The 26875-nt window shown below is 42.1% G+C and overlaps 1 protein-coding gene across 2 annotated transcripts in view; it reads left to right on the top strand.

Annotated features, from left to right (window-relative positions):
• Positions 1-26315, top strand: part of LOC149463492 (protein AMBP-like) — a 30658-nt gene extending 4343 nt beyond the window's left edge. Inside the window, exons 2-10 of one of the 2 annotated variants that reach the window (XM_089675032.1) lie at positions 6062-6204; positions 6997-7073; positions 10140-10253; positions 12710-12811; positions 16295-16332; positions 16416-16497; positions 21400-21567; positions 23416-23589; positions 25743-26315. In XM_089675032.1, the coding sequence (XP_089531158.1) occupies positions 6062-6204; positions 6997-7073; positions 10140-10253; positions 12710-12811; positions 16295-16332; positions 16416-16497; positions 21400-21567; positions 23416-23589; positions 25743-25762 (918 nt within the window). In that variant the 3' untranslated portion in view covers positions 25763-26315. Of the gene's footprint in view, positions 1-6061; positions 6205-6996; positions 7074-10139; positions 10254-12709; positions 12812-16294; positions 16333-16412; positions 16498-21399; positions 21568-23415; positions 23590-25742 lie in introns of both variants that reach the window. The other variant, XM_089675031.1, reaches the window with a different exon arrangement.
• Positions 26316-26875: the final 560 nt, after the last annotated feature.

The following is a 26875-nucleotide window of genomic DNA, read 5'->3' as shown; positions in this document are numbered from 1 at the left end:
TTTAAAAGCTATTATGAGGGGTTGTACAGTTCCCACTGCGTAGATATGGAAGGAGAGCGTTGGGATTTTTTTAAAGATTTGAGGATTCCATGCCTCTTTAGGGAAGATACAGAGATGCTTGATGCTCCTAGAAGAGTTGCAGGCTGCGGTAATGGCGACCGCGAATCAGATATCTCCAAGGCCGGATGGCCTGCCAGCAAAAATGTATAAGTATTATGGGGATGCATTACTACCGGAGTTGTTGCAGGTTTTTAATGGAGCAATACTAGAAGGAGCTCTACCGGCCTCTACGATGGAAGCTTTTATTTTTGTTTTGCCCAAAGAAGGAAAAGATCTGCTTAAACCACCTTCATATACAGTAGGCCAAAATCTCTATTGTGCACAGATGTGAAACTTTTGGCGAGGGTTCTAGCCAATAGGCTCAGTAAGGTCATTCAGTTACTTATACACCTGGACCAGTATGGGTTTATACCTAATAGATCAACTAGTGTGAATATAAGACGAGTGTACCTTAACTTACAGATCCTGATGTTAAATATGGGATCGATAGCTCTGCTGGCTTTTGACGCAGCCAAGGCATTTGATATCTTGGAGGGGTATTATCTTTGGCATGTACTGGGCTTTTCAGTTTGGTCCCTCCTTCATTAATTGGGTTAAGTTGCTTTATAAGGCTCCTAAAGCAAAAGTAAGAGTAAATAATGAATGTTCGGAGACCTTTCCTTTGGCTAGAGGGACTAGGCAGCGGTGCCCTTTGTGCCCCAGCAATGGAACCATTAGCAATAGCCATTAGATCATTGCTGGATGTTCGGGGGGTTCCAGCAGACATCTGGGTAGGAGAAAATAGCTTTTTATGTGGATGATGTCCTCCTATTCCTGGGAGACACTAGGTCCTTGTTGATTAATGTAATGGGTATAATTGGTGACTTTGGGCGGTTCTCTGGCCTGACCATTAATTGGGATAAATCACTATTGTTACCCGTGGATCCATTAGAGCAGGGGTGTCCAAACTTTTTTCAAAGAGGGCCAGATTGGATGAAGTGAACATGGTGGAGGGCCGAACATTTTTCCGAACATTCTTTGAACCATTACAATTAAATGCAAATAAATTATTTTATGCCAAGTTAATTGCAAACGACATACTTTTCATTTCATAACATTAAGATCAACTGACAGCTGAGTTTTCACAATGTATTGAAAATAAATTTATAAAAAAAATTACCTGCACTAATGTGAAGGGTGAAAAAGGTAGCTGGAGCTGAAGTCTCTGCTCGGCAGCCGGGAGGGGAAGAGACTTCACGCTGGAAGCCCGGCCCTGATGTCACCGCCCTCTGTCGCTCCCAGCGCGGCGCAGTCACGCATGCGCACTGCTCTCAAGCAGAAGACTGTCTGCCACAGAAGGGAGGGCCGTGCGACAGCCGCATTTACACAGACCAGGGAGAACGTGCCGCAGTCAGGCATGCTCACTGCCCTCTGCTCTCAAGCAGAAAACTGTCTGCCATAGAAGGGAGGGCCGTGGGAGTGCCACATTACACAGAGCAGGGAGGGCTGTTGGAGGGCCGTATTAAACCGACCCCCGGGCCGTAAACGGCCCGCGGGCCGGACTTTGGACATGCCTGCATTAGAGGAACCTTTACTGGCCAGTCTTCCTCAAATGGAGATAGCTAATAAAATTAAGTATCTAGGGGTATGTATAACAGGAGATCCTAAGCACTATGTTATTGATAATATAGTCCCATTAATTAAAAGAAAAAGTGGGGTGGGGCACTGAATTCCATTATCTGTGGTGGGATATTGCAAACTAATTAAGATGACCTGGTTACCGCAACTTTGTATTTATTACATTACTTCCCGATAGGGATCCCTAAACAGTGGTTTCAGGGATTGGATATTATTTTAGAGAACTAATTTGGAGAAAGGGGGTATTGAGGATATGATTACGTACGTGACAATTGCCAAAGGATATGGGGGATTAGCTTTGCCTCACCCCTAGATTTTGTTTTGACTTCACAGTTACAGCACTTAAGAAATAGTGGATTAACAGAAGGGGGGATGCATGTAGAGATATGATGTTGACCTGTACTGGGCACAAGATAGTGGTGAAGGCTTTAGGGGCGAAGTTTCATTTTGAAGTGCCCAAAGCTGTTATTGTTAGTAAAATTGTTGGAGTTAGTTAAAGCACTAATGGGGTATCAGGGATTCACAGAATTCTCCCGAATTTGGGATATTAAAAACATGCAGAAGTTGTTTATAGTAAAAAATAAGGAATAGGAAAACTGTGGTATGATACATCTGGCCCAGTTGTATAAGTTTGATTCACTGAAAACATTTCAAGAATTAAAAGAGGAGTTTTCATCCAGCATCAATCTTTCTACAGATATCTGCAGGTTAGACATGCCCTGAGGGAGCAGTTTAAAGAAAAGGTATTAGAGTGGAGTGGGATACCCGTCACGTAAGATAATTATTATTTGCATCATCTCATAAGGGAATGATATCTGATGTTTATGCTGCGGTACATATTGTGGCATTAGAGGGAAATATTTATCTCCCATGTAGAAGTACTGTAGATGGATGGAGCATATAGCAAGTATTACAGAAAAGGAGTGAAAATATATGTTGGAAGCCATACTATTGGTGTCTATGTCCTCCTCGCAGAGGATTTCACATTTATTTTCATTACACAGAACTTACTGTACCCCCAAAAGCTTGTTTACATATGGATGATGTCCAGATGCTGCATGCTCGCGATGTGGGGATCCAACTGGTGACCTCATCCATATGGTCTGGAGATACCCCAAACTACAGTATATAGGTATTGGTTAGATATTCTTCATAGCATAAATTCTATGTTTGGGTTGTTCCTGGAGCTGGATCCTACGTTATGTATATTGGGCTATATGGATGAGGGGACCTTGTCATGTAATACACAATCGCAATACTTAGGTGTTTATTTCAGGCTCAGAAGCTTATTGCACAGAGATAGCTAGCATCGGACACTCCAACAAATTGACTTCAATGCAAAAACTCCTGTCAATAGCAATCCTATATGAACACTTATCTTGCCACTCTGCTTTATCACTTGTGAATCAGGACTGCATTGCTAAAAACTTGCAAAGCAATGCAAAAACACTTCCCACTGACTTGAATGCAAAAACACCTTCCATTGACTTCTATGCAAAAACTCCTCTCAATAGCAATCCTATGTGAACACTTACAGTGGGGCAAAAAAGTACTTAGTCAGCCACCAATTGTGCAAGTTCTCTCACTTAAAAAGATGAGAGAGGCCTGTAATTGGCATCATAGGTAGACCTCAACTATGAGAGACAAAATGAGAAAAAAAATCCAGACAATCACATTGGCTGATTTGGAAAGAATTTATTTGCAAATTATGGTGGAAAATAAGTATTTGGTCACCTACAAACAAGCAAGATTTCTGGCTCTCACAGACATGTACCTTCTTCTTTAAGAGGCTCCTCTGTCCTGCACTCATTACCTGTATCAATGGCACCTGTTTGAACTTGTTATCAGTATAAAAGACACCTGTCCACAACCTCAAACAATCACACTCCAAACTCCACTATGGTGGAGACCAAAGAGCTGTCGAAGGACACCAGAAACAAAATTGTAGACCTGCACCAGGCTGGGAAGACTGAATCTGCAATAGGCAAGCAGCTTGGTGTGAACAAATCAACTGTGGGAGCAGTAATTAGAAAATGGAAGACATACAAGAACACTAATAATCTCCCTCGATCTGGGGCTCCATGCAAGATCTCACCCCGTGGGGTCAAAATGATCACAAGAGCGGTGAGCAAAAATCCCAGGACCACACGGGGGGACCTAGTGAATGACCTGCAGAGAGCTGGGAACAACGTAACAAAGGCTACCATCAGTAACACACTACGCCGCCAGGGACTCAGATCCTGCAGTGCCAGACGTGTCCCCCTGTTTAAGCCAGTACATGTCCGGGCCCGTCTGAAGTTTGCTAGAGAGCATTAGGATGATCCAGAAGAGGATTGGGAGAATGTCATATGGTCAGATGAAACCAAAATAGAACTGTTTGGTAGAAACACAACTTGTCGTGTTTGGAGGAGAGAGAATGCTGAGTTGCATCCAAAGAACACCATACCTACTGTGAAGCATGGGGGTGGCAACATCATGCTTTGGGGCTGTTTCTCCGCAAAGGGACCAGGACGACTGATCCATGTACAGGACAGAATGAATGGGGCCATATCTCATGAGATTTCCATCAGCAAGGGCATTGAAGATGAAACGTGGCTGGGACTTCCAACATGACAATGATCCCAAACATACCGCCCGGGCAACGAAGGAGTGGCTTCGTAAGAAGCATTTCAAGGTCCTGGAGTGGCCTAGCCAGTCTCCAGATCTCAACCCCATAGAAAACCTTTGGAGGGAGTTCAAAGTGCGTGTTGCCCAGCGACAGCCCCAAAACATCACTGCTCTAGAGGAGATCTGCATGGAGGAATGGGCCAACATACCAGCAACAGTGTGTGCCAACCTTGTGAAGACTTACAGAAAACGTTTGACCTCTGTCATTGCCAGCAAAGGATATATAACAAAGTATTGAGATGAACTTTCGATATTGACCAAATACTTATTTTCCACCGTAATTTGCAAATAAATTCTTTCCAAATCAGCCAATGTGATTGTCTGGATTTTTTTTCTCATTTTGTCTCTCATAGTTGAGGTTTACCTATGATGCCAATTACAGGCCTCTCTCATCTTTTTAAGTGGGAGAACTTGCACAATTGGTGGCTGACTAAATACTTTTTTGCCCCACTGTATCTTGCTACTCTACTCTATCACTTGTGAGTCAGGAATGCATTGCTAAAAACTCGCACAGGATCCTTTTCGTAAAAGCACTCAAAACACTGTGAGTTGCATATGCATCCAGAATTGCATATATGTGAAACAAAGTGGTTTCATTTAACACCTGGGCGTTTTGGGATCATGGCAGAATTGCTTTGATCACAAAATGCAGGTTGAGGTGCCATTATTTTCAATGGCACCTAAAACGTGGGGTGGATTTGACATGATTGTCTTGCGGCAAATTGCATCGGGTGAAGCTTGTCACCCAAAAGTTGCCTTACCCCAGGCGCTGACAACCTATTCTAAGCTAAAAAAGCTGGCTCTTAACTTTTTTAGCTGGCTCCCAGATTCAAAACAAATTTGTCAAGCCCTGATTTAGGGCAAGGTGATAGTGTGCCCTGATAGCACACCTCCCAGCCATGTATACTCACCCATCTTCACATTTTGTTTTAGAAACTATTTTTACTGGGACAGAAAGTGAAGAAAAGACCAAAACACTTACAGCTGGTAGCAAGTGGGGGGGTTAGAAACTCGGACTCCTTGCCAATAGTGTCATATTCAGAAATAAAAGCCTGACAGAAGGTTATGCTTTTGGCTGAAATTTGGTTTATATGGCTGGAGCGTGGCTGTGTTAAGGATCTGGACACTCAAATATTTACCTGTATGTAACAAGCAAACAATTAGTTTCACTTACCTCTGTAGTTACAGCAACTGTGAAGCAGTTGATCCTCAAAGGTGTCAGCAAAAGTGCTGAAGTCCTTGTCCAAGCCTACAGCTCCAGAGGTCAGTAATGGATTTACTGTTTAAAAATATGTACAGTAAATATAGTAAATACGTGGTACTTCATACCTGCCATCAGGTTTATTTTAAAATGCAAACTCAGTTTAGATCTAAGCCATATATTTTAAAATAAATAAATACATATATTTTTTTTTTTTAATTTTTTTTTTAACCTAAACTGAAGTTATGGTTACTCAAGTATTTACATACAGCATTATTTAGCAGTAAAGTCCTCGATGACCTCTGGAGCTGCAAGCAATGTGGATAAATCCCTCCTCAAAACATTTAAACTGCATATATACACATATACAGTAAATCTTGTCTTTCAATCTTATTGTCATGCTTGCTTTTCTGTCTAAATATGATTTCTGTTGCAGCCGACTGTGTATAGCACATGGGAATCATATCGCTCACTATTTAGCATCTCTGATTTTATTCCTCTATTTGCTCTATTTAGATATATGGCAAATGGTATGACATTGCAATTGGATCAACATGTCCGTGGCTGAAGAAGTACAAAAGCAGTTTTGACATGGGGACTATGGAGCTCAGCGAAGGGCAGACAGATGATGAGGTCCAAATTGTTAACACCAGGATGAGGTGAACACTAACATTACTGTGTGTGAATTTGCGGCTTAGTGAAAGCTAAAAGAAGGGGAAGTTTTACATTTGTCATTTATTTTAAAAAATCCAACTTTCTATTTTCCTTCTTATTTCATGCACTATTTACTATTCTTAAAAGTTTGTATTTCCTGCATAGATGGCTAACGGAAACTGGTAAAACTGAAAAAATATGTTTTTCCATAGAAACCAGATTCTATATTATGTCTTTCCATTGTGGGTTGAAGTATAAAGCCTAAAGCATTGATCCTCATGCACACTTCTAAGGGCGGCTGGTGTTTTTGTTTTTAATTGCCCATGAACTCATCTGTTATGTTATGGCTATGCACGTGTGGTCATATTTGCACAAAGCATTCAGCTGCATAAACAAAATGCCCCAAACCTGCGTTCAGAATGCATGTTATCAGCATGTATAAGCATAACGTGACTAAGCGCGCATAAGCGCACGCATATGCACATAAATTAATATTCTGGCCAGTAGACTGCATTTATGCTGAATTTGGTACGTGCGTAAACATGCATACATATGCAACATAAGAGGTATTTTGTTCTACAGAAAAATTCCAGCATATCTGGTGCATGCGGCTTATCTGAGTCTAGGTAATGGGCTTCTCAAATCAGCAGGAGCAGCAGCAGCAGCAAAGAGATGTTGTCCTATAAATTGTGCCACCCTACCATCTAGTGGCAGAGTAGTAAACTGCAAGGATTATTATTTTAAAAAATAACAGATGTCTCCCTGGGTACATGCTGATCATCTGATATTTCCTGCAGACAAGGAACTTGCACACAAGTCACAGGTGCCTATCAGAAGACAGACATCCCTGGGAAGTTCAATCACCACAATTCAAGTAGGTTTATCTTAATTTTCCATAAACTGTTTCAAAAGCTTTAAATCTGAACTTTACTCACTTTAGAAAGGTCCTCTCATCTGCCACTTTTTTTCCTCCCTCTTGATATTTGCCAAAAAAAATGTAAAAGTAAAAACTTATTCAATTTTTTCTTTGCTTTTTAAATCCAGGCCAGGAGGATATTGTTGGTTAGTCCCAGCACATGCACAGACACACCATCGGTCTCTTATGCATGTGCTGGGATCATAAGAAGCCTGCTGGGTCATGTGATGTCGACACTGTAGGAGTAGTTTGCAAGAGGTTGTGCATGCGCTCACACACCACATAGCCAATGCTAGAGAACTGGAAGAGACTAGCGGTGGCATGTCAGCGCTTACACAAGGGATCTGACACATGTGCAGACACACTGCAGGGTCTTTCACAGGTTCTGTAGATCTTGAACAGACTTGTGGAGTATGTGCACATGTGCCGGATCTCCATTAAAGATGGCAGTGCTGAACAATAGCAGCAAAGTGGGTACATATTCTTCAAGCAAGACAACGCTGACTCCCATGGTCTAGTAAGTATTTTTTTTTTTTTAGATGGGGCTAGTATTAGGAGGTTAGGCAGAGTTAAAGCGGTTAAACTCCAAACCAAAAATGTAATAAATTGCAGCTTACCAATCACTAGATGTGGTGGCTGCATTAGTTTTTATTTTTAGGCTTTTTTTTCCCTCTGTTTTTCCCTGCTGATCTGACCAGTAAGGCTCCATTCTCATCTGAGTGTAGCGTTTTTGTGCATTTTTTCACAAATTTTGTTGCCCGTATTTATGTATGTTTGCAAACATTTGTGCGCGCTTTGTTTAGGCTTTTTCAGGCTTTTTGAGTTTTGCCGTTTTCGTATTAGCCAATAGAGAAAAATTTAATCTGTGACATCAATTCTTACCAAGTTTTCCCTGCCAGAAAACCGCTCTTGGTCATGCGCCAAAATGTGTGAAAGCATATGAAAACGTGCGATTTGTGCATTTCCATGTGTTTCTATTGGAATGATAATGCATCAATCTGCCTGATTGGAGCTACAAAGTAGCTCCAAAACGTTTTTGAGCTTTAGGCATTCTGCTTCAGGCAACTTGGAGTGGAGTTGTGAACCATCTCCATAGAGTAATATTGATTTTTTTCTCCCAGAGCATTTTGGAGCTTCGAGCCTCCTACTACAAAATGCTCAGGTGTGAATGGGGCCTAACATATTTCCTGCATTAGAGTTCTCCCACTATGGATGAAGGAGCACAAGGTGCATATTTGGACAGCAACATTGTCAGTCATGGGGGAGGGGATTGGACTAGGAGATTTAAATACACTAACAAATTGAACTCCAGCTCACACTTTAAAAGCAGTTACAGCAAACAGTTTTTTTTTATCTTTTAGGATAAAGGTTTTACATAAATAAATGGTGATCATTGTAACTACTTTTGTCAATGGGTAATAGTTTGTCTCAACACTCTAACTGATATATGTGCAAGAGAACTTGTTCTTTTGAAAAACAACAGACTTACTGGGCAAATCACCAGGTGAAAAATAAGGAAAAGAAAGCACAAAAAAGAAAACTAATACATCCATCACATCTAAGAATTGGTAAGCTGCATGATAATAAATGTTTGCTTTTGGGTTTAATACCGCTTTAAATTCCTCTTTAAGCAGAACCGGTCACAACTGGTATAATACAAATCAATGTTTCATCCTGTCTTCTCTGATCCTCCCCTTCCTCTACTGTCCCCAATCCATCTGCTGATAGTACAGAAATCTGGGAGTCACTCTGTACATGCTCAGTTTGGAGTGTATTGCTAGAGAGGTCTTTTTTTTTCCACTGGGAGGGTGCATGTGATCAGCACAGGGCAAATCAGCACTTTCCAGACAGAGGTTCAGGAGTTATGCAGCCTCATAGGACAATCAGGTGAGAATGAAAACTGCTTCTACAAACTGTAACCGGTGCTCGGACAGTCACTGATAGAAGTCACAAGACTGCTATATGCTGCTGATGAGGAAGGGATTTAGCAGTTTATATTTACTAAAATCATTGCATTTCTATGTTTTGTGTACTGTGGAAGACCAGATATAGTGAATGCAGGGTCCTGGGTTTAGTAACACTTTAACTTCACCTACTATCTCCAAGCTTCTGAGTACATACCAGGGGTGGACTGGCCATTTGGAAACTTGGGCACTGCCTGAGGCCCGGGGTCAGTAGGGGGCCCCATGAGATGCCCCTGGTACCCTTTTCATAGGCTTTTTTGAGTTTGGGCAAGGACACAGGGGCCCCATGATCCCCTAATGCCCAGGGGCCCAATGATTTGTCAGTCTGCCCCTGGTACATACGACAGTATCAAATAACATAACCTCCTGGTACACATCCTACATTCCAGGAGGCTGAAGGATCGGTCTGACAGTACCGCACAATCTAATATATGTGCAGTGGGGAGCCAACGGTAAAACATCTGGCAGTCACAGCTGGCTCTCACATCCAAGATGGAGGCACCATAAATCCAAAGTTTGACAAAGAATGTCCTTCAGTAAAGACAGCCCTGGACACTTGGCCTGGTGTCTGTTTCTTAAAAAAATCAGCAACTAAATTATATGTGGCTTCTGGCTTTTAATTAAAAAAAAAACAACAAAAGTTCCTCTTTAGGAGGAATGTTAAGCATTGGATACTGTTATGTATTCTTAGTAACTGGGTGACAGTGTGTGATGTCAAGCACTTGACAGGGAAGCAACTATCAGAGTTTAGGTGACCTCTGACCACTACTACTCAGGATTAATTGTCAGACAGACAGACAGACAATGGAACCCAAGATAACAAAGGAGGCAGATATTCATCTTTAATAATTAAAAGCTTCACATTACTTTCTTAATGTTAACATTGAATATCTATAATTCTCTTTTAGCCAACCACAACCAGTTTTCACGGAACCAGAGACTGGCATTCTCCAGATCTTCAGCTGCCACCCAGCAGTCCTGCCTTGTAGTTTCTTGGTGGTTGGAATCAGTCAGGCTGCCTTACGTTAATAATATATGGATCATTTTTTTGCTCTTACAGAATGGGGTGCACAGATCCAAAATTATGTTGTGTTCACCAATTACAATGAATATGCAACAATGCTGATGCGTAAGACAAAGAGGGGTGAGACCACGACTACAGTTAAGCTGTACGGTGAGTATGATGCTTGAGGCTGGACTTAATTTATTGGGAAGTACAAAAGCGATTCGACTTAGGCTTACAGATGTCACAATGAAGCAAACAGTTCTGGGGTCCTAGATTGAATTCACACCCAGGGTTCTGTATGTACAGTATGTTCTCTCATTAAGTCTCCTCCCACCATCCAAAAACATATTGGTAGGTTTCCTGTCTTCCGCCTAACCCAACATATGTATGTATATATGGCTACCAGATCTCTTGCCAAGAACGGCAAATTTTATAGAATCCATCATAATGTCTATACCAGGGGTAGGCAACCTTTCAGAAATTGAGATCTACCTGGACAACATGGAGGAAGTCAAAGACCCCCAGGGTGGTGGGGGGGGGTCCTCTTAAAAAAAACTATCAAGCCCCCTATAAAAACATAGCATAGTGTCCTGTGCCCCCCCCCCCAAAGCAGTATCCTCTGCCCTCTTCATCTCTCCTCCACTGTAGTGTCCTCTGCCCCAACCCCATACCAGTGTCCTGTGAACTCCCAAAGCAGTGTCCACTGACCCCATCATATCACTCCTCCCCTACTGTAGTGTCCTCCGCCCTCCTTTGCACACCCCTCCATGTAGTGTCCCCTGCCTGTGAACTCCCAAAGCAGTGTCCACTGACCCCTTCATATCACTCCTCCCCTACTGTAGTGTCCTCCGCCCTCCTTTGCACACCCCTCCATGTAGTGTCCCCTGCCCCCCCCGCACAGTGTCCTCTGTCCTCCTGCACATCACCTCCCCCCCCCCCAACTGTAGTGTCCTCTGCCCCCCTCTAGCAGTGTACTCCGTCCCTCTTGCATCACCCTCTCCCACTGTAGTGTCCCCCTCTGCACCCCCATAGCAGTGTCCTGTGCCCCCCCAAAGCAGTGTCCTCTGTCCCCTTTACCCCCCCCCCCACTGTAGTGTCCTCTGTCCCCCCAAAATTGTGTCCCCTGCCCCCTCCCACACACACACAAACATACACCAGGATGCAGGTAGCACTCTTCTATCTTACATAGGTGTCCTACAGAGCGGAGAGTGGGAGGTATCACAGTACCAGATGGGGAGAAGGTCACCAGTACACCGAGGATCACCAATATGGATCCAAAAGTTTTAATGAATGATCGCATAGTTACAGCAAGGCAACGTTTCAGAGTGTTGCAGGACCCCTTCACATGCCTGATGAAGGGGTCCTGCGAGACTCCGAAATGTTGCCTTGCTTTAACTATGTGATTCTTCATTAAAACTTTTGGACCCACATTGGTGATCCTCGGTGTGCTGGTGACATTCTTCCTTGCTGATTCTGTTCAGTTCCAGCCGATGGTCGCTGCAGCACCCACTTATACACACAGCCATTTTTAACGCAGGAACGTGTGCGTTTGGATTGTACACTTACAGTACTAGATGGAGGACAGGTGTGGGAGCTGCCAGAGTTAACTTTTCACATGAACAAGCTGGTGATTGTTTGCTAGGACTGCCCAGCAACCAATCACCTGCTGGTTAAAGGATAAGTTCACCTTTACACAAAAAAAGATAAATGCATATTTTTATGCAGGTAAAAAATGGGCATTTATTATTTTTTGTGTTAGGAGCCTCTAAAGCATTGCTCCAGCGATCGGCAGATCACTGATGCCATGCAGGTCTCCTGCAGACTGTCAATGTATCTGCTTGCTTGTACATCCCGTACGAGCAAGACGATACTTCTGACAGGAAGAATCAATTAAGTACCACGGCGCTCACAGCGCCGTGGTAGTTCATTGAGGACTACAAGCCGAGAGCTGCCAAGGCTGACCGGACTTGTAGTTCATTTATTCACAGAGAACTGTGAACGAAAGACAGGGCAGTGTGAGTGGAGCCCCGCACGTTTGCCCTGTGTTTGAAAGATGACAGCTAAAATGGGGAACTTTGCCCCGTACATCTGTCATAGGGAGAGGGGGGCAGCGGCTGCAAGATCGGGAACATGTTCCTACCCTTCTTATACTACTGTGATACCTCCCACTCTCCACTCTGCAGTGGCTGGGGGGAAAGGATCGCCAGTGCAGGGCTGTGTTCGCGATCTACACATTGGCTGCTTGCGGTCAACGGGTAGATCACGTTCCATGGATATGTGAAGGAGTGCTTGCTTCATATTCTACCATATTGGAAACCTGGGTGTGAAAATGATTGCTTCGGATATTGCAGTTGTTTGTTATTACCCCTGTATATGTCTCTAATAGCACATGATTGTTTACATTGGTTGATTGTTAGGTTGGGTGTAGCCACCCAATGACCGCAGTAGCAACATTAGCTTTGTGGTTCTTCCAGGGATGGAAAATTAAGTTAAAGGTTCTATAAATCTGGAAAGGACTACGGAATGTCATGGCACTAAATCAGTTAATAATATTATCCAATACGGCTCCATGGTACAAACAAGATATTTTTGAAACCTGTAAATGACTTTTCGCCTAAATTTAGGACGCACCCCAGAGCTGAGGCTAGATCTGATTGAAGACTTCAAGCAGTTTGCTATGGAGCAAGGGATTGCAGAGGACTCCATCTTTCTTATTCAAAACAAAGGTACAGCCTAACCAGTGCTTCCATATGCATTTCAGTGCAGCTGTGTTTTAACATATGAATACAAAAGCTTGGACATCTGTGCTCAGAATACAGGGAAAAGTGTGCTCAACTGTCCTGAACAGAGGCCCCCAAAACCAAGCAGAATGCAGAGCTCAGACCTGTTGGACCTGTCATTGTATTACGGTATATGAGAGGACATAACCTGGTGCTTCATAGGAGGAAGGTTGATACCTCCTCTAAAGAACCCAAGAAGATACTACAGTGATTTATACTTATGTCTTTGTGATGTCCTACATGGAAGTGGGACCTGCAGGTGGTGCACTTCAGATGTAGAGCAGAAAACTACCTCGCCTTGTCTCCCCAAGTCTTAGTTTGCTACTACCCTGGAATATCAAGAATATGCTTGCCACAAACTTCAATAGAATTATTTGAGACAGGTAACAGTAATTGTTAATAATCTGGATACCCCAGATATTAACCCTTTTGGTTTCTTTACTTACAGGCTGCATGCACCTGGTGTGCAATCTTTCTTGTACAGTAAGATTACTAATAATAATAGGAAAGAAGGAGTGCTCAATGTCCAAAAATATCGAAAAGTACATCAAACAATTGCTACCCCTGGAATGACAACTGTCACTCTGTCAGTTTTTCGTGGCTTGGGAATCATTCCCATAACTGGCTTGGGCATTCCCATTTAATAGTGTGCAGCAACAGCCCTAAAGAAGGGGAAGCCTTTTCTCCCGAAATGCGTTGGCTTGATGTACTTGTCGTTATTCTCAATACATGCCTCTTAATCTACCATCATAAGTGCATTCTTTTGGACATCCTTCATTCCTATTATTCCACGTTTACATGTGGAAATGATCTTAAGGCCTTACCAGAAAGGCAGCAGCCTAAACCCTAAGAGGGTTTACCACCAGTATCCACCTTTGGGCACAATTGACTGGAGGAACATTTCCCTACCCACCCACACGACCACCCACCTATGACTAGTGACAGATCCAGTCAGTCCAGCGCGGTCTTCAGCACAAACAGTAATGTTACTAGGGATGCCTTCCCACAGTTTATATATATATATATTTATAATGCCTCCAACTTACAAGCCAACCTCAATGCACTATTTAATTGGGCAAATATGTGGCAAATGAGGTTTAATGTCATAAATGTAAAGTTATGCACTTGGGAGCTAAGAATATGCATGCATCATTCATAAATGCTAGGGGGGTACAGCTGGGGGAATCAATGGTGGAGATGGATCTGGAAGGTCTGGTAGATCATAAGCTTAATAATGGCATGCAATGGGGATATCATTTTATCCCTGTACAAATCATTAGTAATACCTCATCTGGAATATGCAGTTCAGTTTTGGGCACCAATTCACCAAAAGAATATTGGGGAACTGGAGAAAGTACAGAGAAGGACAACCAAACTGATACAAGGCATGGAGGAGCTCAGCTATGAGGAAAAGTGAAAGGAATTGAATTTATTCTCTCTTGAGGAGAGGAGATTAACCACTTGCCTACTAGGCGATCTGTTCGCTGACAATTGCTTGTTCTCGGCAGTACTTTCCTCACGCTGTGACAGCGTGAGGAAAGTGCAACCAATAACCGGCAACTGTATTTACCTGGTGATCTGCTGTGTCATTGGATACAGCTGTTCAAGTGGTGAAAGGCCACTGTGATTGGCCTTTTACCACATCATGTGATCGGCCTTTTACCACATCATGTGATCAGCTATGTCCATAGGACACAGAGATCATGGAGATTGCCCGGTGCGCGCCTCTGGAGGCTCGCGGGAGGGCGTGTTCTGGGAGGACATCATATGATGCCCTCCCAGAACTTTACAACCGCGCTGTAGCCATCATTTGGCTATAGCGCGGTTGGTAATTGGTTAAGGGGGGATATGATGTATAAATACATCAGTGGTTCATATAGTGAACTCGGTGTAGGGTTATTCACCCTGAGGTCATCACAGAGGACAAGGGTGCACTCTTAACGTCTGGAGAAAAAAAGATTTAATCTCCAAATACGGAAAGGTTTCTTCACAGTGGGAGCTGTGAAAATGTGGAATAGACTCCCTCAAGAATTGGTTCTGGCCAGCTCAGTAGATTGCTTTAAAAAAGGCCAGGATTCTTTGTTAGATACACAGAATATAACTGGATACTAACATTTATAGGTAAAGGTGATCCAGGGAATATCCGATTGCCTCTCAGGGGATCAGGAAGGAATGTTTTTCGCCTGTTGGAGCAAATTGAATCATGCTTTGCTGGGTTTTCTTTTTTGCCTTTCTCTCGATCAACCGTGGGTATAGAATTATAACTCTTTTTTTTATGGTTGAACTACATGGACTTTTGTCTTTTTTCAGCCAGACTAAATATATATATAACCAATTGGATGCATGCTTTCTGAACTAGAAAACAATACAGCTGAACCTAATTGCTTGATATAGAAGTCACAGCTAGTCACGCAGACAGGGAAATAAATAAAAAGATGGATATGGATTTAGCAACAATCATTGTGTTTGCAGGAGTCAGACACCAGACACCCATGTATTGTTTGAAAAATTGCTATTGTTTTCACATTGAGAAGTTTATCAATAGGTTCAGCTTTACATTAATGAACATACATGCTTGCTCTGCCACATTTTCAATTCTAGTAAAGTAGATATTGGTAGATTAGCCACTAGAGAGAGCTCTCACTGACTCTGCGCATTTCACTCTCTCTTTTAACAGCTATTAGGACAAGATATCAGCCATCCAGGGAATACATTGATTTCAATAAGCCTACGTTCACACTAGCCTTGTTAGCAAGTGGCAGACAGGCATTTGGGAAGCGTTTTTACCGTTTCCCAAATGCCTGGGAAAATTCTGCACATTGCAGCACATGGTGCTGTTCAAACGGGAGCATTAGCGTCGCGTTGCATCGCGTTGCGGCAAACCGGACGCTTCTGGTCGAGTCAGGAGGAGTTGAAGCCTCCTATTCAAGTCTATGGTGCCGCTCCGCAAACGCCCGGCGGTGCGGTTGCGATGCGGTTGCGGGGCATTTACGAAGAGTTAACAGCATTCAAACTTCATTATAGGCGTTTGTGGGGCGTTTTTAACGCTTGGCAAACGCCTAGCAACCTCCGCTAAACCGTGCAGGCGGCGTTTGCAGAGCGTTTTTAATCAACGCTTGTCAAACGCTATAGGGGTGTTTGGCAAGAGTTGGAAAAACAGTCAAGTGTGAACGAGCCCTAAATCAATCAACTCATAGACTTGCATTGTGAGAAGGAGCAGTAAAGCATAGCCATTTTGCAGCATTACAAAGCATACAGCAGTGCCTATGCATGCAATGAGCAATATGGCTGCTGATGTGTGCATATTTCATTACAAATTATAATTAAAAGCAAGATTTTAAAACATGAATACGCTTTCATAAGTTTATTTATATCAAGCTGATCTCTTTTCTACAACCCTTCAGGGACTAATGTTGTGTCTCTGCACAGGTGAATGTACTCCAGGGGACATCGAGGTGAAACACAAGGTAAGTGACAACAGTGCAGCTCATCTTGATCTGGTTATGGATATTTGGACAATTCCATTTGGTAATGTATTTTCTTTTAGCAGAGAACTGCACGTGCAGTGGCCAATGAAGAGGAAGAGGGCTCTGGAGGCATGGACAACACCCCATTTACCAAAAATAAAGCTGGTAGGTGCACCCCTTAGGCTACCGTCTATATAGCGACAGTAAATATGTTTTCATATTTGAAAGGGTACATGCTGTGCATGTTCTAAGGATAGCAGGTACACTATATTCCCAAAAGTATTGGAACACACCTCCAAATCATTGGATTTGGGCATTCCAATCACCTCCATGGCCACAGGTGTATAAAAGCAAGCACCTAGGCATGCAAACTGCTTCTACAAACATTTGTGAAAGAATGGGTCACTCTCAGGAGCTCACTGAATTCAAGCGTGGCACCGTGATAGGTTGCCACCTGTGTAATAAGTCCATCCGTGAAATTTCCTTTCTACTAAATATTCCACGCTCAACTGTTAGCGGTATTATAACAAAGTGGAAGAAACTGGGAACAACAGCAACTCAGTCATGAAATGGTATGCCACATAAAATAACAGAGCGGGGTCAGCGCATGCTGAAGCACACAGTGTGCAGAAGTTGTCAACTGTCTGCAGAGATAATAGCTAAAGACCTCTAAATTTTATGTGGCCTTCAGATCAGCACAACAACAGTGCATAGAGAGCTTCATTGGATGGGTTTCCATGGCCAAGCAGCTGCATCCAAGCCTTACATCACCAAGCGCAATGCAATGCGTCTGATGTAGTGGGGTAAAGCACGCCGCAACTGGACTCTAGATCAGTGGAAACGTGTTCTCTGGAGTGATGAATCAGGCTGCTCTGTCTGGCAATCTGATGGACGTGTCTGGGTTTGGCGGTTGCCAGGAGAATGGTACTTGCCTGACTGCATTGTGCCAAGTGTAATGTTTGGTGGAAGGGAGATTATGGTGAGGGGTTGTTTTTCAGGGGTTGGGCTTGGCCCCTTAGTACCAGTGAAGGGAACTCTTAAGGCATCAGCATACCAAGACAATTTGGACAATTTCATGCTCCCAAATTTGTGGGAACAGTTTGGGGATGGCCCCTTCCTGTTCCAACATGACAGCGCACCAGTGCACAAAGCAAGGTCCATTGATGAGCGAGTTTGGTGTGACCTCAACCCAATAGACCTCCTTTCGTATGAATTAGAGTGGAGACTGCGAGCCAGGCCATCTCGTCCAACATCAGTGCCTGACCTCACAAATGCGCTTCTGGAAGAATGGTCAAACATTCCCATAGACACACTTCTAAACCTTGTGGACAGCCTTCCCAGAAGAGTTGAAGCTGTTATAGCTGCAAAAAGTGGGCCAACTCAATATTGAACCCTACAGACTAAGACTGGGATGCCATTACAGTTCATGTGCGTGTAAAGGCAGGCGTCCCAATACTTTTGACAATATAGTGTATGTTTAGTCATTTGTGGGGTAATATTTCATATACCCTGTATTAGGAAACGGTGCACACACATCTGTATACCAGACAAAGCAATCTGCATACTAGCTGAACAACAGCTGTGAGAATTTGCCCAGTTTCCACCGACATTAGCTTATAAGTGGTAAAGCAGATTCCAGCAGTCTTTTGAAGGGATTCAGTACTGTGTAAAGCTTTCTAATTGTTTTCTAGAGCTTAATAACTGTTTCTGTATACAAAAATAAGTGCAGCTAATAAGGTCAGGCCTGAAGTATAGTTAACCGCTTGCCAACCCGCCACAGTACATATGTTGCGTCGGGCAGCAGCTAAAGGCCCAGTAACGTACTGGTACGTTATTGCCTGTTTCCAGGTTTTGGGAGATTTGACAAAGCGGGAATTCCTCAACAAATCCTGGCCAATGATTCATGGCCAAGACCTGCTGATCAGTTGTGCAGAGTAGGGAAAAGAAACATATTGACGTGTAGTAAAAAGCAGCACACAGTACATATGTTAACACTTGTTATGCACACAATTAACCTCTTGATTGCCCCTAGATATTAACCCCTTCCCAGCCAGTGTCATTAGTACAGTGACAGTGTATATTATTAGCACTGACCACTTTATTAGTGTCACTGGTGATGTAAGTGACAGTTAGTCAGTTCTCCCCAGCATCACTTAGTTGTAGATTGTTCACCACACTATCACAGTTCCACTATAAGTCGCTGATTACTAGTATAAAAAATGTTTTATTCCAGTACATATCCCATTGTTTGTAGACGCTATACAGTTTAAGCAAACCAATTAATATACACTTATTTGGATTTTTTGGGGACATGTAGCAGAACACTTTTTGGCCTAAATTTATGAAGAAATGTTTATTTTTAAATTTTTTTATTTGATATGTTTTATAGCAGAAAGTAAAAAATATTGGGTTTTTTTTCAACATTTTCAGGCTTTTTTCATTTACATAATAAAGAATTTAAAAACCATTGGTGATTAACTACCACCAAAAGAAAGCTCTATTTGTGTGAAAAAAAAAAATATACATTTTGTTTGGGTACAGCATTGCGTTAAAGTAGTGCATTTGTGGAAAAAATTGTTGTTTAGTTTTGGCTAGCGTGGACAGACATTGGAACATCTGATTACTGCTGTCTGTGTCCTCCATAGGGAGATTCACCCTCTCTATTTGTCCTGTTTACTGTTTTTCACTGAAAGAAAATCCCATTATTTGGGTTATCACCACAACAGGAATAGAGGGGAAATATTCCAATGGGGGTATAAGTTCTGGTGACCCTGTTGGCAACTAGGGATTCCCTCACTTTGGAGAGATTTTTTCTTATTTCCTGTTTTTCCTATTGGACAGAAGGAGAAATCTCCCCAATGGGAGGCCGCAAAAAAAACGGAAAGGTGTATAATCCTCTCTTACTTTATCCAAAATGAAAAAAAAGTTACAGTCATGGCCGAAATTGTTGGCACCCTTGATATTTCTCCAGGAAATCATGTATTTCTCACGAAACGTATTGCATTAACACATGTTTTGCTATACACGTTTATTCCCTTTGTGTGTATTGGGACAAAACAAAAAAAGGGAGGAAAGAAAGCAAATTCGACATAATGTCACACAAACCTCCAAAAATGGGCTGGACAAAAGTATTGGCACCCTTTCACAACTGCGGATAAATAAGAATGTTACAAGCATGTGATGCTCCTGTAAACTCACCTGGGGCAAGTAACAGGTGTGGGCAATATAGAAATCACACCTGAAAGCAGATAAAAAGGAGAGACGTTCACTTAACCTTTGCATTGTGTGTCTGTCTGTGCCACACTAAGCATGGACAACAGAAAGAGGAGACGAGAACTGTCTGAGGACCTGAGAACCAAAATTGTGGCAAAATATCAACAATCTCAAGGTTACAAGTCCATCTCCAGAGAACTAGATTTGCCTTTGTCCACAGTGCGCAACATTATCAAGAAGTTTGCAACCCATGGCACTGTAGCTAATCTCCCTGGTCGTGGACGGATGAGGAAAATTGATGAAAGATTGCAACGCAGAATAGTCCGGATGGTGGATAAGCAGCCCCAAACATGTTCCAAAGACATTCAAGCTGTCCTGCAGGCTCAGGGAGCATCAGTGTCAGCGCGAACTATCCGTCGACATTTAAATGAAATGAAACGCTATGGCAGGAGACCCAGGAGGACCCCACTGCTGACACAGAGACATAAAAAAGCAAGACTACAGTTTGCCAAAATGTACTTGAGTAAGCCAAAAGCCTTCTGGGAAAACGTCTTGTGGACAGATGAGACCAAGATAGAGCTTTTCGGTAAAGCACATCATTCTACTGTTTACCGAAAACGGAATGAGGCCTACAAAGAACAAAACACAGTACCTACGGTAAAATATGGTGGAGGTTCAATGATGTTTTGGGGTTGTTTTGCTGCCTCTGGCACTGGGTGCCTTGACTGTGTGCAAGGCATCATGAAATCTGAGGATTACCAAAGGATTTTGGGTCGCACTGTAGGGCCCAGTGTCAGAAAGCTGGGTTTGCGTCCAAGATCCTGGGTCTTCCAGCAGGACAATGACCCCAAACATACGTCAAAAAGCACTCAGAAATGGATGGCAAAGAAGCGCTGGAGAGTTCTGAAGTGGCCAGCAATGAGCCCAGATCTAAATCCCATTGAACACCTGTGGAGAGATCTTAAAATTGCTGTTGGGAAAAGGTGTCCTTCCAATAAGAGAGACCTGGAGCTGTTTGCAAAGGAAGAGTGGTCCAAAATTCCGGGTGAGAGGTGTCAGAAGCTTATTGATGGTTATAGGAAGCGACTGATTTCAGTTATGTTTTCCAAAGGGTGTGCAACCAAATATTAAGTTAAGGGTGCCAATACTTTTGTCCAGCCCATTTTTGGGGTTTTGTGTGACATTATGTCATATTTGCTTTTCTGCCTCTGTTTTATATTTGTTCCAATACATACAAAGGGAATAAACATGTGTATAGCAAAACATGTGTTAATGCAATACCTTTTTTGTGTGAAATACTTGATTTTCAGGAAAAATATCAAGGGTGCCAACAATTTCGGCCATGACTGTATGTCTAATTTAAAAAATGTCTTAAAATATCCTAAAATTATCATTATTTAAAAATGTACTGTCCTACCCATCCCTTTACAACATTTTTCTGCAAGTTTCCAAGAAAGTGATTTTTTTTAGACTAGATAGTGTAGTGTAGGTTATTACTGTCAATGTTCCCAGTGGGGATATTTTTTTCCCCACCCCTCTTTGAAGGGTGAGAAGAACAGGAGGTGAAGGGAAATTTCCAGCAATAAAAGTACATTTTATTATAACATGGTGGTTTTAGAACATCTGGTAGGCTTTTTTGCTGTTTCCCAACTGTGTAGAATTTTCGGCCCTTTCCATTCGGGTGACAGTTGTCAGATTGGACAGTAAATGAGGGGAAATCTCCAAAGCAAATAAAAACAGACAGAAAAACCATGAATGTTTCCAACGTTGTTCAAAACTAACAGAACATTTTGGATGGAGTTGCACTTAAATTGCAAGACCCTGATTACTAATTCCTCTCTTTTCTTTTATTAGCATCCTGCCATATAGCTCCGGCTGCTGGTCCTTGTTTGGGATCCAGTGATCGCTATTTCTACAACACCTCATCCATGGCCTGTGAGAAATTCAAATATGGTGGCTGCCTGGGAAACCCTAACAATTTCTTTACCGAACGGGAATGCCTCCAGACATGCAGGACTGAGGGTTCGTATAGGCTGGTGAAGCCATTCCAATATCAGTAAAATGTCCAGTAACACAACCTGACCAGTAGACACAGGGCGAAAACATTAAGGGTCTGTGATGACAGGCTTTTGTCAATGGCATCAGTTTACTATTAATTTTTTATGCTTCTGAGATCTTTCATTTCATCCAGTGGTGCATTGACCTGTGGTTGATGTCTTTCTGACTATGGATAAGCTAAGGTTTGAGCTGAACTTGGTTCATCCTAATGGATCGTGAAGCTGTCAAATGACAGCAGGCCACTAATCAGCTGTAGCCATGGGATTTACTGCCCCTCAGTCACACATAACAAAGGGGTGGGGTTTCTTGTGACATCTTTGACCTAATATGGTCACATGGCCATATTTTCTTGATTTCATTGTTCAGATATGGCACTGCGGATATATTAGGTCAGTGAAACCCAAGAAAGTGGTAAAGGGCATTCCAATTAACTTAAAGGATAAGTTCACCTTTTCACAAAAGATAATAAAATGCACATGTTTTTGCAGGTAAAAAAATGTGCATTTACTATTTTTTGTGTTAGGAGCCTGTAAAGCATTGCACCAGTAATCAGCAGATCACTGATGCCATGCAGGTCTCCTGCAGACCTGTCAGTGTATCTGCTTGCTCGTACCTTGTATGGGCAAGATGATACTTACTGACAGGAAGAAGCAATGAACTACCACAGCGCTCAACAGAGCCATGGTAATTCATTGAGAACTACAAGCCAACAGCCTCAAAGGCTGTCAGAACTTGTACTTTTCCATTCACAGAAAACTGTGAATGGGTGACGTGGCCATATAGGCGGAGACCCGCACAACCGCATTTTCTTTTACATTTTGACGGCTAGCAGGGGGAAAAGGATCCCCCCCTAGCTATAAAAACAGGGGATCAAAAGGGAATGGGGCCAGTCCCTTTGTAACATGTTATGGGTATGTGTGTAACATGTTACATGTTATGAAAGGTGAACTTATCTTTTAAAATGTTATTAAACCCACAGCAGTAAAATCAATCTTTATATGCAGTAAAGCATGTTTGTTATACTCACTGTAGAGCCTAAGGGGTTAATCCTCTACATTATATAAAAAGTCTGTTTGATCCTGTCCTCTCTGATCCTCCCCTTCTTTTGCTGTCCCCATTGCATCTGCCTATGGGCAGAGACCAGTGGCAAGTCTGCACATGCTCTGTTTGGTGTGCATTGCTAAAGAGTTGGGGGGTTTTTTCTTGGGGGGGGGGTGCATATGATCAGCACAGGGCCAATCAGTGCTGTCCAGATATAAGGTCAGGGGGTCATGCACCTCATAGGACAGTCAAAGGACTCCTGAGAACTCCGCCTGCAGGATTAACCAGTGCTTGGCCAGACACTGATACCAGTCACAAGAATGCTATGTACTGCTTTTATATTTTATATTTACTAAAATAATTGCATTTCCATGTTCTGTGTACAGTGGAAGACCAGATATAGTGCATGTGGGGTCCTGGGTTTAGTAACACTTTATTCAAGCTCCAAGATGTACACAGGGCATACAGCCATCCATTTGAGTTGCTACTGAGTTCTTCATACAACAGGATTTTTTCCAACATAAGGGTCAAAAAAGAAATATTATCTTGTGAAAAACAGCCAAAACTATTAAACCTTCACCCATTCAAAAAGAAAATACAAAACATTAATATGCATTGTTGGCTGTTGAAGGGGCTGAGGTGAAGCATAATACAGTAAAGATAAAATGGATTCCTCCTTCGTTCTTGACCAAAAATACTAATCTCAGGTTTAATTGGCTGCAGTGGAACCCTTGTCTCTCTACCAGCCTGATAAGCTCTTCTTTCTTGCAGCTGCTTGCCGTTTGCCCATTGTAACAGGCCCATGCCGAATGTCTGAAACCCGCTGGGCGTTCGACTCAGCCCAAGGCAAATGCATCACTTTCCTGTATGGAGGCTGTAAAGGAAACGGCAATCACTTCTACACAGAGAAGGAGTGCAAGGAGTACTGTGGGGTTCCCACAGGAGGTAAGTGCACAGATAGTGGACGTTTATAGAAGTTTTCTATTTCACACAAACTTTATCCACTGGCTTGTTCGAATTCCCCCTCAACTCTTAGTGAATACATGGCTTTGTATTTCTTCATTCTGAATTTTGTGGTCAACTGATTTTTATTCTTACTCTCAGAAAAAATACTAATATCTGGTTGTATAACATATCGTTCAGTGAGTACACTGTAACTAAGGCAGCAATGCTCAAAAAATTAAGATCAAATCATTTTATGACTTTACAGGATGACTAGTATTTTACTTTACTTATTTTACTTATTTGGACTATGAAGCATCAAGGTGAATAGTGAAACTTCACTGAAAATTCATCCCTCCTTCCTGTGCCATCATCAGAACCTTTTTTTTTCCTTTTTTCTGGGAGCGAGTATGCTGTCACTTTCACTTTTATTTCCTAGAGAAGAATAGCAGAAAATCTTCTCGAATCCCCCCATCCCAGCATGCCTTCTTCTGGAACACATCATACATCACAAGAGGCTGTGGGACCAGTCACAAAGCACAGCTCCTTTTGCACATGCACAATGGGGAGCTGACTGTGAAACAGCAGGAGGTCACAGGTGGCTTCCCACAGTGAACCTGCTAACCATTTTTAAATGTAAAAAAAAATATTCATATCTATCTATCTATATATATGTATACTCACTGGCCACTTTATTAGGTACACCTTGCTAGTTCCAAGAAAATATCTCCCACACCATTACACCACCACCAGCAGCCTGAACCAATGATACAAGGCAGGATGGATCCATGCTTTCATGTTGTGTACGCCAAATTCTGACCCTTTAGCCCTTTTGAAAAGGTGCACAAGCACGAAACATGTTAGGAAGGAGCCCAGCTGCTGACGTCATGCCGCACAGGCCGCGATGAAGGCCGGCGGCCATCTTTATTGTGTATTTTGCCAGATGTAAGTGCATTCTCTTTCTATACCATATTCTAAAAAATAAAATACTGCACTATCAAGAATTCTTTCTTTGGCTCATTATTTAACGAGCCCCCAAGGTGAAGTCCTGCAACATACCCACTGTATGCCTATCTAATTGGTCTATGATATCGGACATGATGTCCCTGGAGCCTGTGTGTGAGGTCTGCTGATCACCTGACGTGCTGACGTGTGCCAGATGATTCGTAACATCCCTATCCACATCCAGATGACCATGACGGGATTATTATACACAAATGCAGTTATATATTGCGCTTCTGGTTAGTGCAATATTATACAAAAGCTTCCAGCCACTGAGTCACGGATTTCACTAATATTTGGACTTTATCATGTCATATATAGATCACTAAAGTCACTTTATTTTTTCACTTTACGTATGTGTACATCATACTGATACGTCAAAATCATGCAATACCACTGTATATTGTATCACTCATAGCGCTTTTTAGCGCCTACACCTTTTTTCTCACTTTAATATTTTCTTAGCGCTGCATTTCTGTATTACATATTTTACTTAGAGGATCAGATGTTTTACCTTCATGCAAGTGGCTTGTTACCTAGCGCTCGTAATTTTTACCTTTTTATCATATGTTGAAATTATTGTATATAATTTTACAATCCTGAAGAAGGGGGTGCCTGAAATCCCTGAAATAGGTTTCCTAGAGTGGTGTGCGTAAATGATTTAGAAATATTTGAAACTTTTTTATCTTCTTGTCCCAAAAATAATACATTTAATATGTACAAAGCTTTCTACTGATATAATTTGGACATGAATATCAAAGTTAAACTTTGAGTGCATACTGTAAGTACAAAATAGTGTGCATCAGTGATTGTCAATTTACAAAGTATAGAGGGCCTCAAATGCGGCTCAAATGCAGCTCCTGATGTCTCCAAAGGGGGGATTAAGCAAGTAATGCTACTGAGGACTTACTGGAGGAAAGGGTCAGGGACTGAAGTCATGCTGTAGGGGACAGTTAGAGACTAGGGACTTGTTACATGAAAATGCTAGAGATCACTGTTAGACCCCCTTTACAAATCAGTGATCCCACTACTAACTGCTTTGGCCCTTGGGCTATACTTCAAACACCAAAAGGACTGGAGTTTGGACACCAGGGGACAAAAATAATTTAGAAATATACAATGGCTGATAACGGTGTAAATGTTTGTCCTTTCAGATGAAGAAGAATTCCTGTAAAGAAGAATCAATACCTGGAGAGTACCTCTGCTTTGCTCTTTACATCCCATAAATTCTTTTTTGTGCAATCCAATCTATCCATACAGGGACATCTGCAAATTAATGAGATTTTTACAAGGCACTTATACGAATCTGAAGAATACTGATAGTAAAAAAGAAGGCAGGTGCTGACACAGCTCACCGGACTTGACCTAAACTAAAGTATCACCCTTGGGTATACTGATCACTAACATAATATAATCGTTTTTGGATAAACATTCCCAGTAATCTAATGATCATCATAATTTTTTGGCAATACTATGAGCACCCAATTTGTGAAGAGTCAATCTGTCTACTGAAGTCACATTACATTTTCACGGTTATTCCTCAGACTGCCGATGGCATATTAGCAGTCACTCTATACTTCTCTATCATGAACTGTTATGTCTATAATAAAGTATAAACTAGCTTAGACTCTTGATAATTAATAAAAGAAGACCTGTATTGTACAAGAAACAGTATGTTAAATGTATTGCACAAACTCAGCATACAAATAAAGTCAAGTTTATACTGAGTCAAGTTTATACTGACTGTGCATCACTTTTACGATTAGTTCCTTCTGTTACCACATTTTTATACATCGCTCCAAAAAATTGAAGAAACACTTTGAAAACACATCAGATCTCAATGGGGAAAAATATCATGCTGGATATCTATACTGATATGGACTGGGTAATGTGTTAGGAATGTAAGGATGCCCCATCGTTTGATGGAAATGAAAATTATCAACCTACAGAGGACTGAATTCAAAGACACTCCGAAAATCAAAGTGAAAAAATGATGCAGCAGGCTAGTCCATTTTGCTGAAATTTCATTGCAGCAACTCAAAATGGTACTCAGTAGTTTGTATGACCCCCACGTGCTTGTATGCATGCCTGACAACATCAGGGCATGCTCCTAATGAGACAACAGATGGGGGTTTATTTACTAAAGCTGGAGAGTCCAAAATCAGACTCCCTTCTGCATAGAAACCAATCAGCTTCTAACCTCAGCTTGTTCAATGAAGCTTTGGCAATGAAAACTGGAAGCTGATTGGTTTCTATGCAGAAGGGAGTCTGATTTTGGACTCTCCAG

This window comes from Staurois parvus, unplaced genomic scaffold (genome assembly GCF_062004578.1).
Source record: "Staurois parvus isolate SC_StPar_1 unplaced genomic scaffold, SC_StPar_1.0 ptg000154l, whole genome shotgun sequence".
Classification (NCBI taxonomy): domain Eukaryota; kingdom Metazoa; phylum Chordata; class Amphibia; order Anura; family Ranidae; genus Staurois; species Staurois parvus.
Note: the sequence above shows the minus strand (reverse complement) of the source record. Positions and strands in the feature narration are given on the sequence as shown.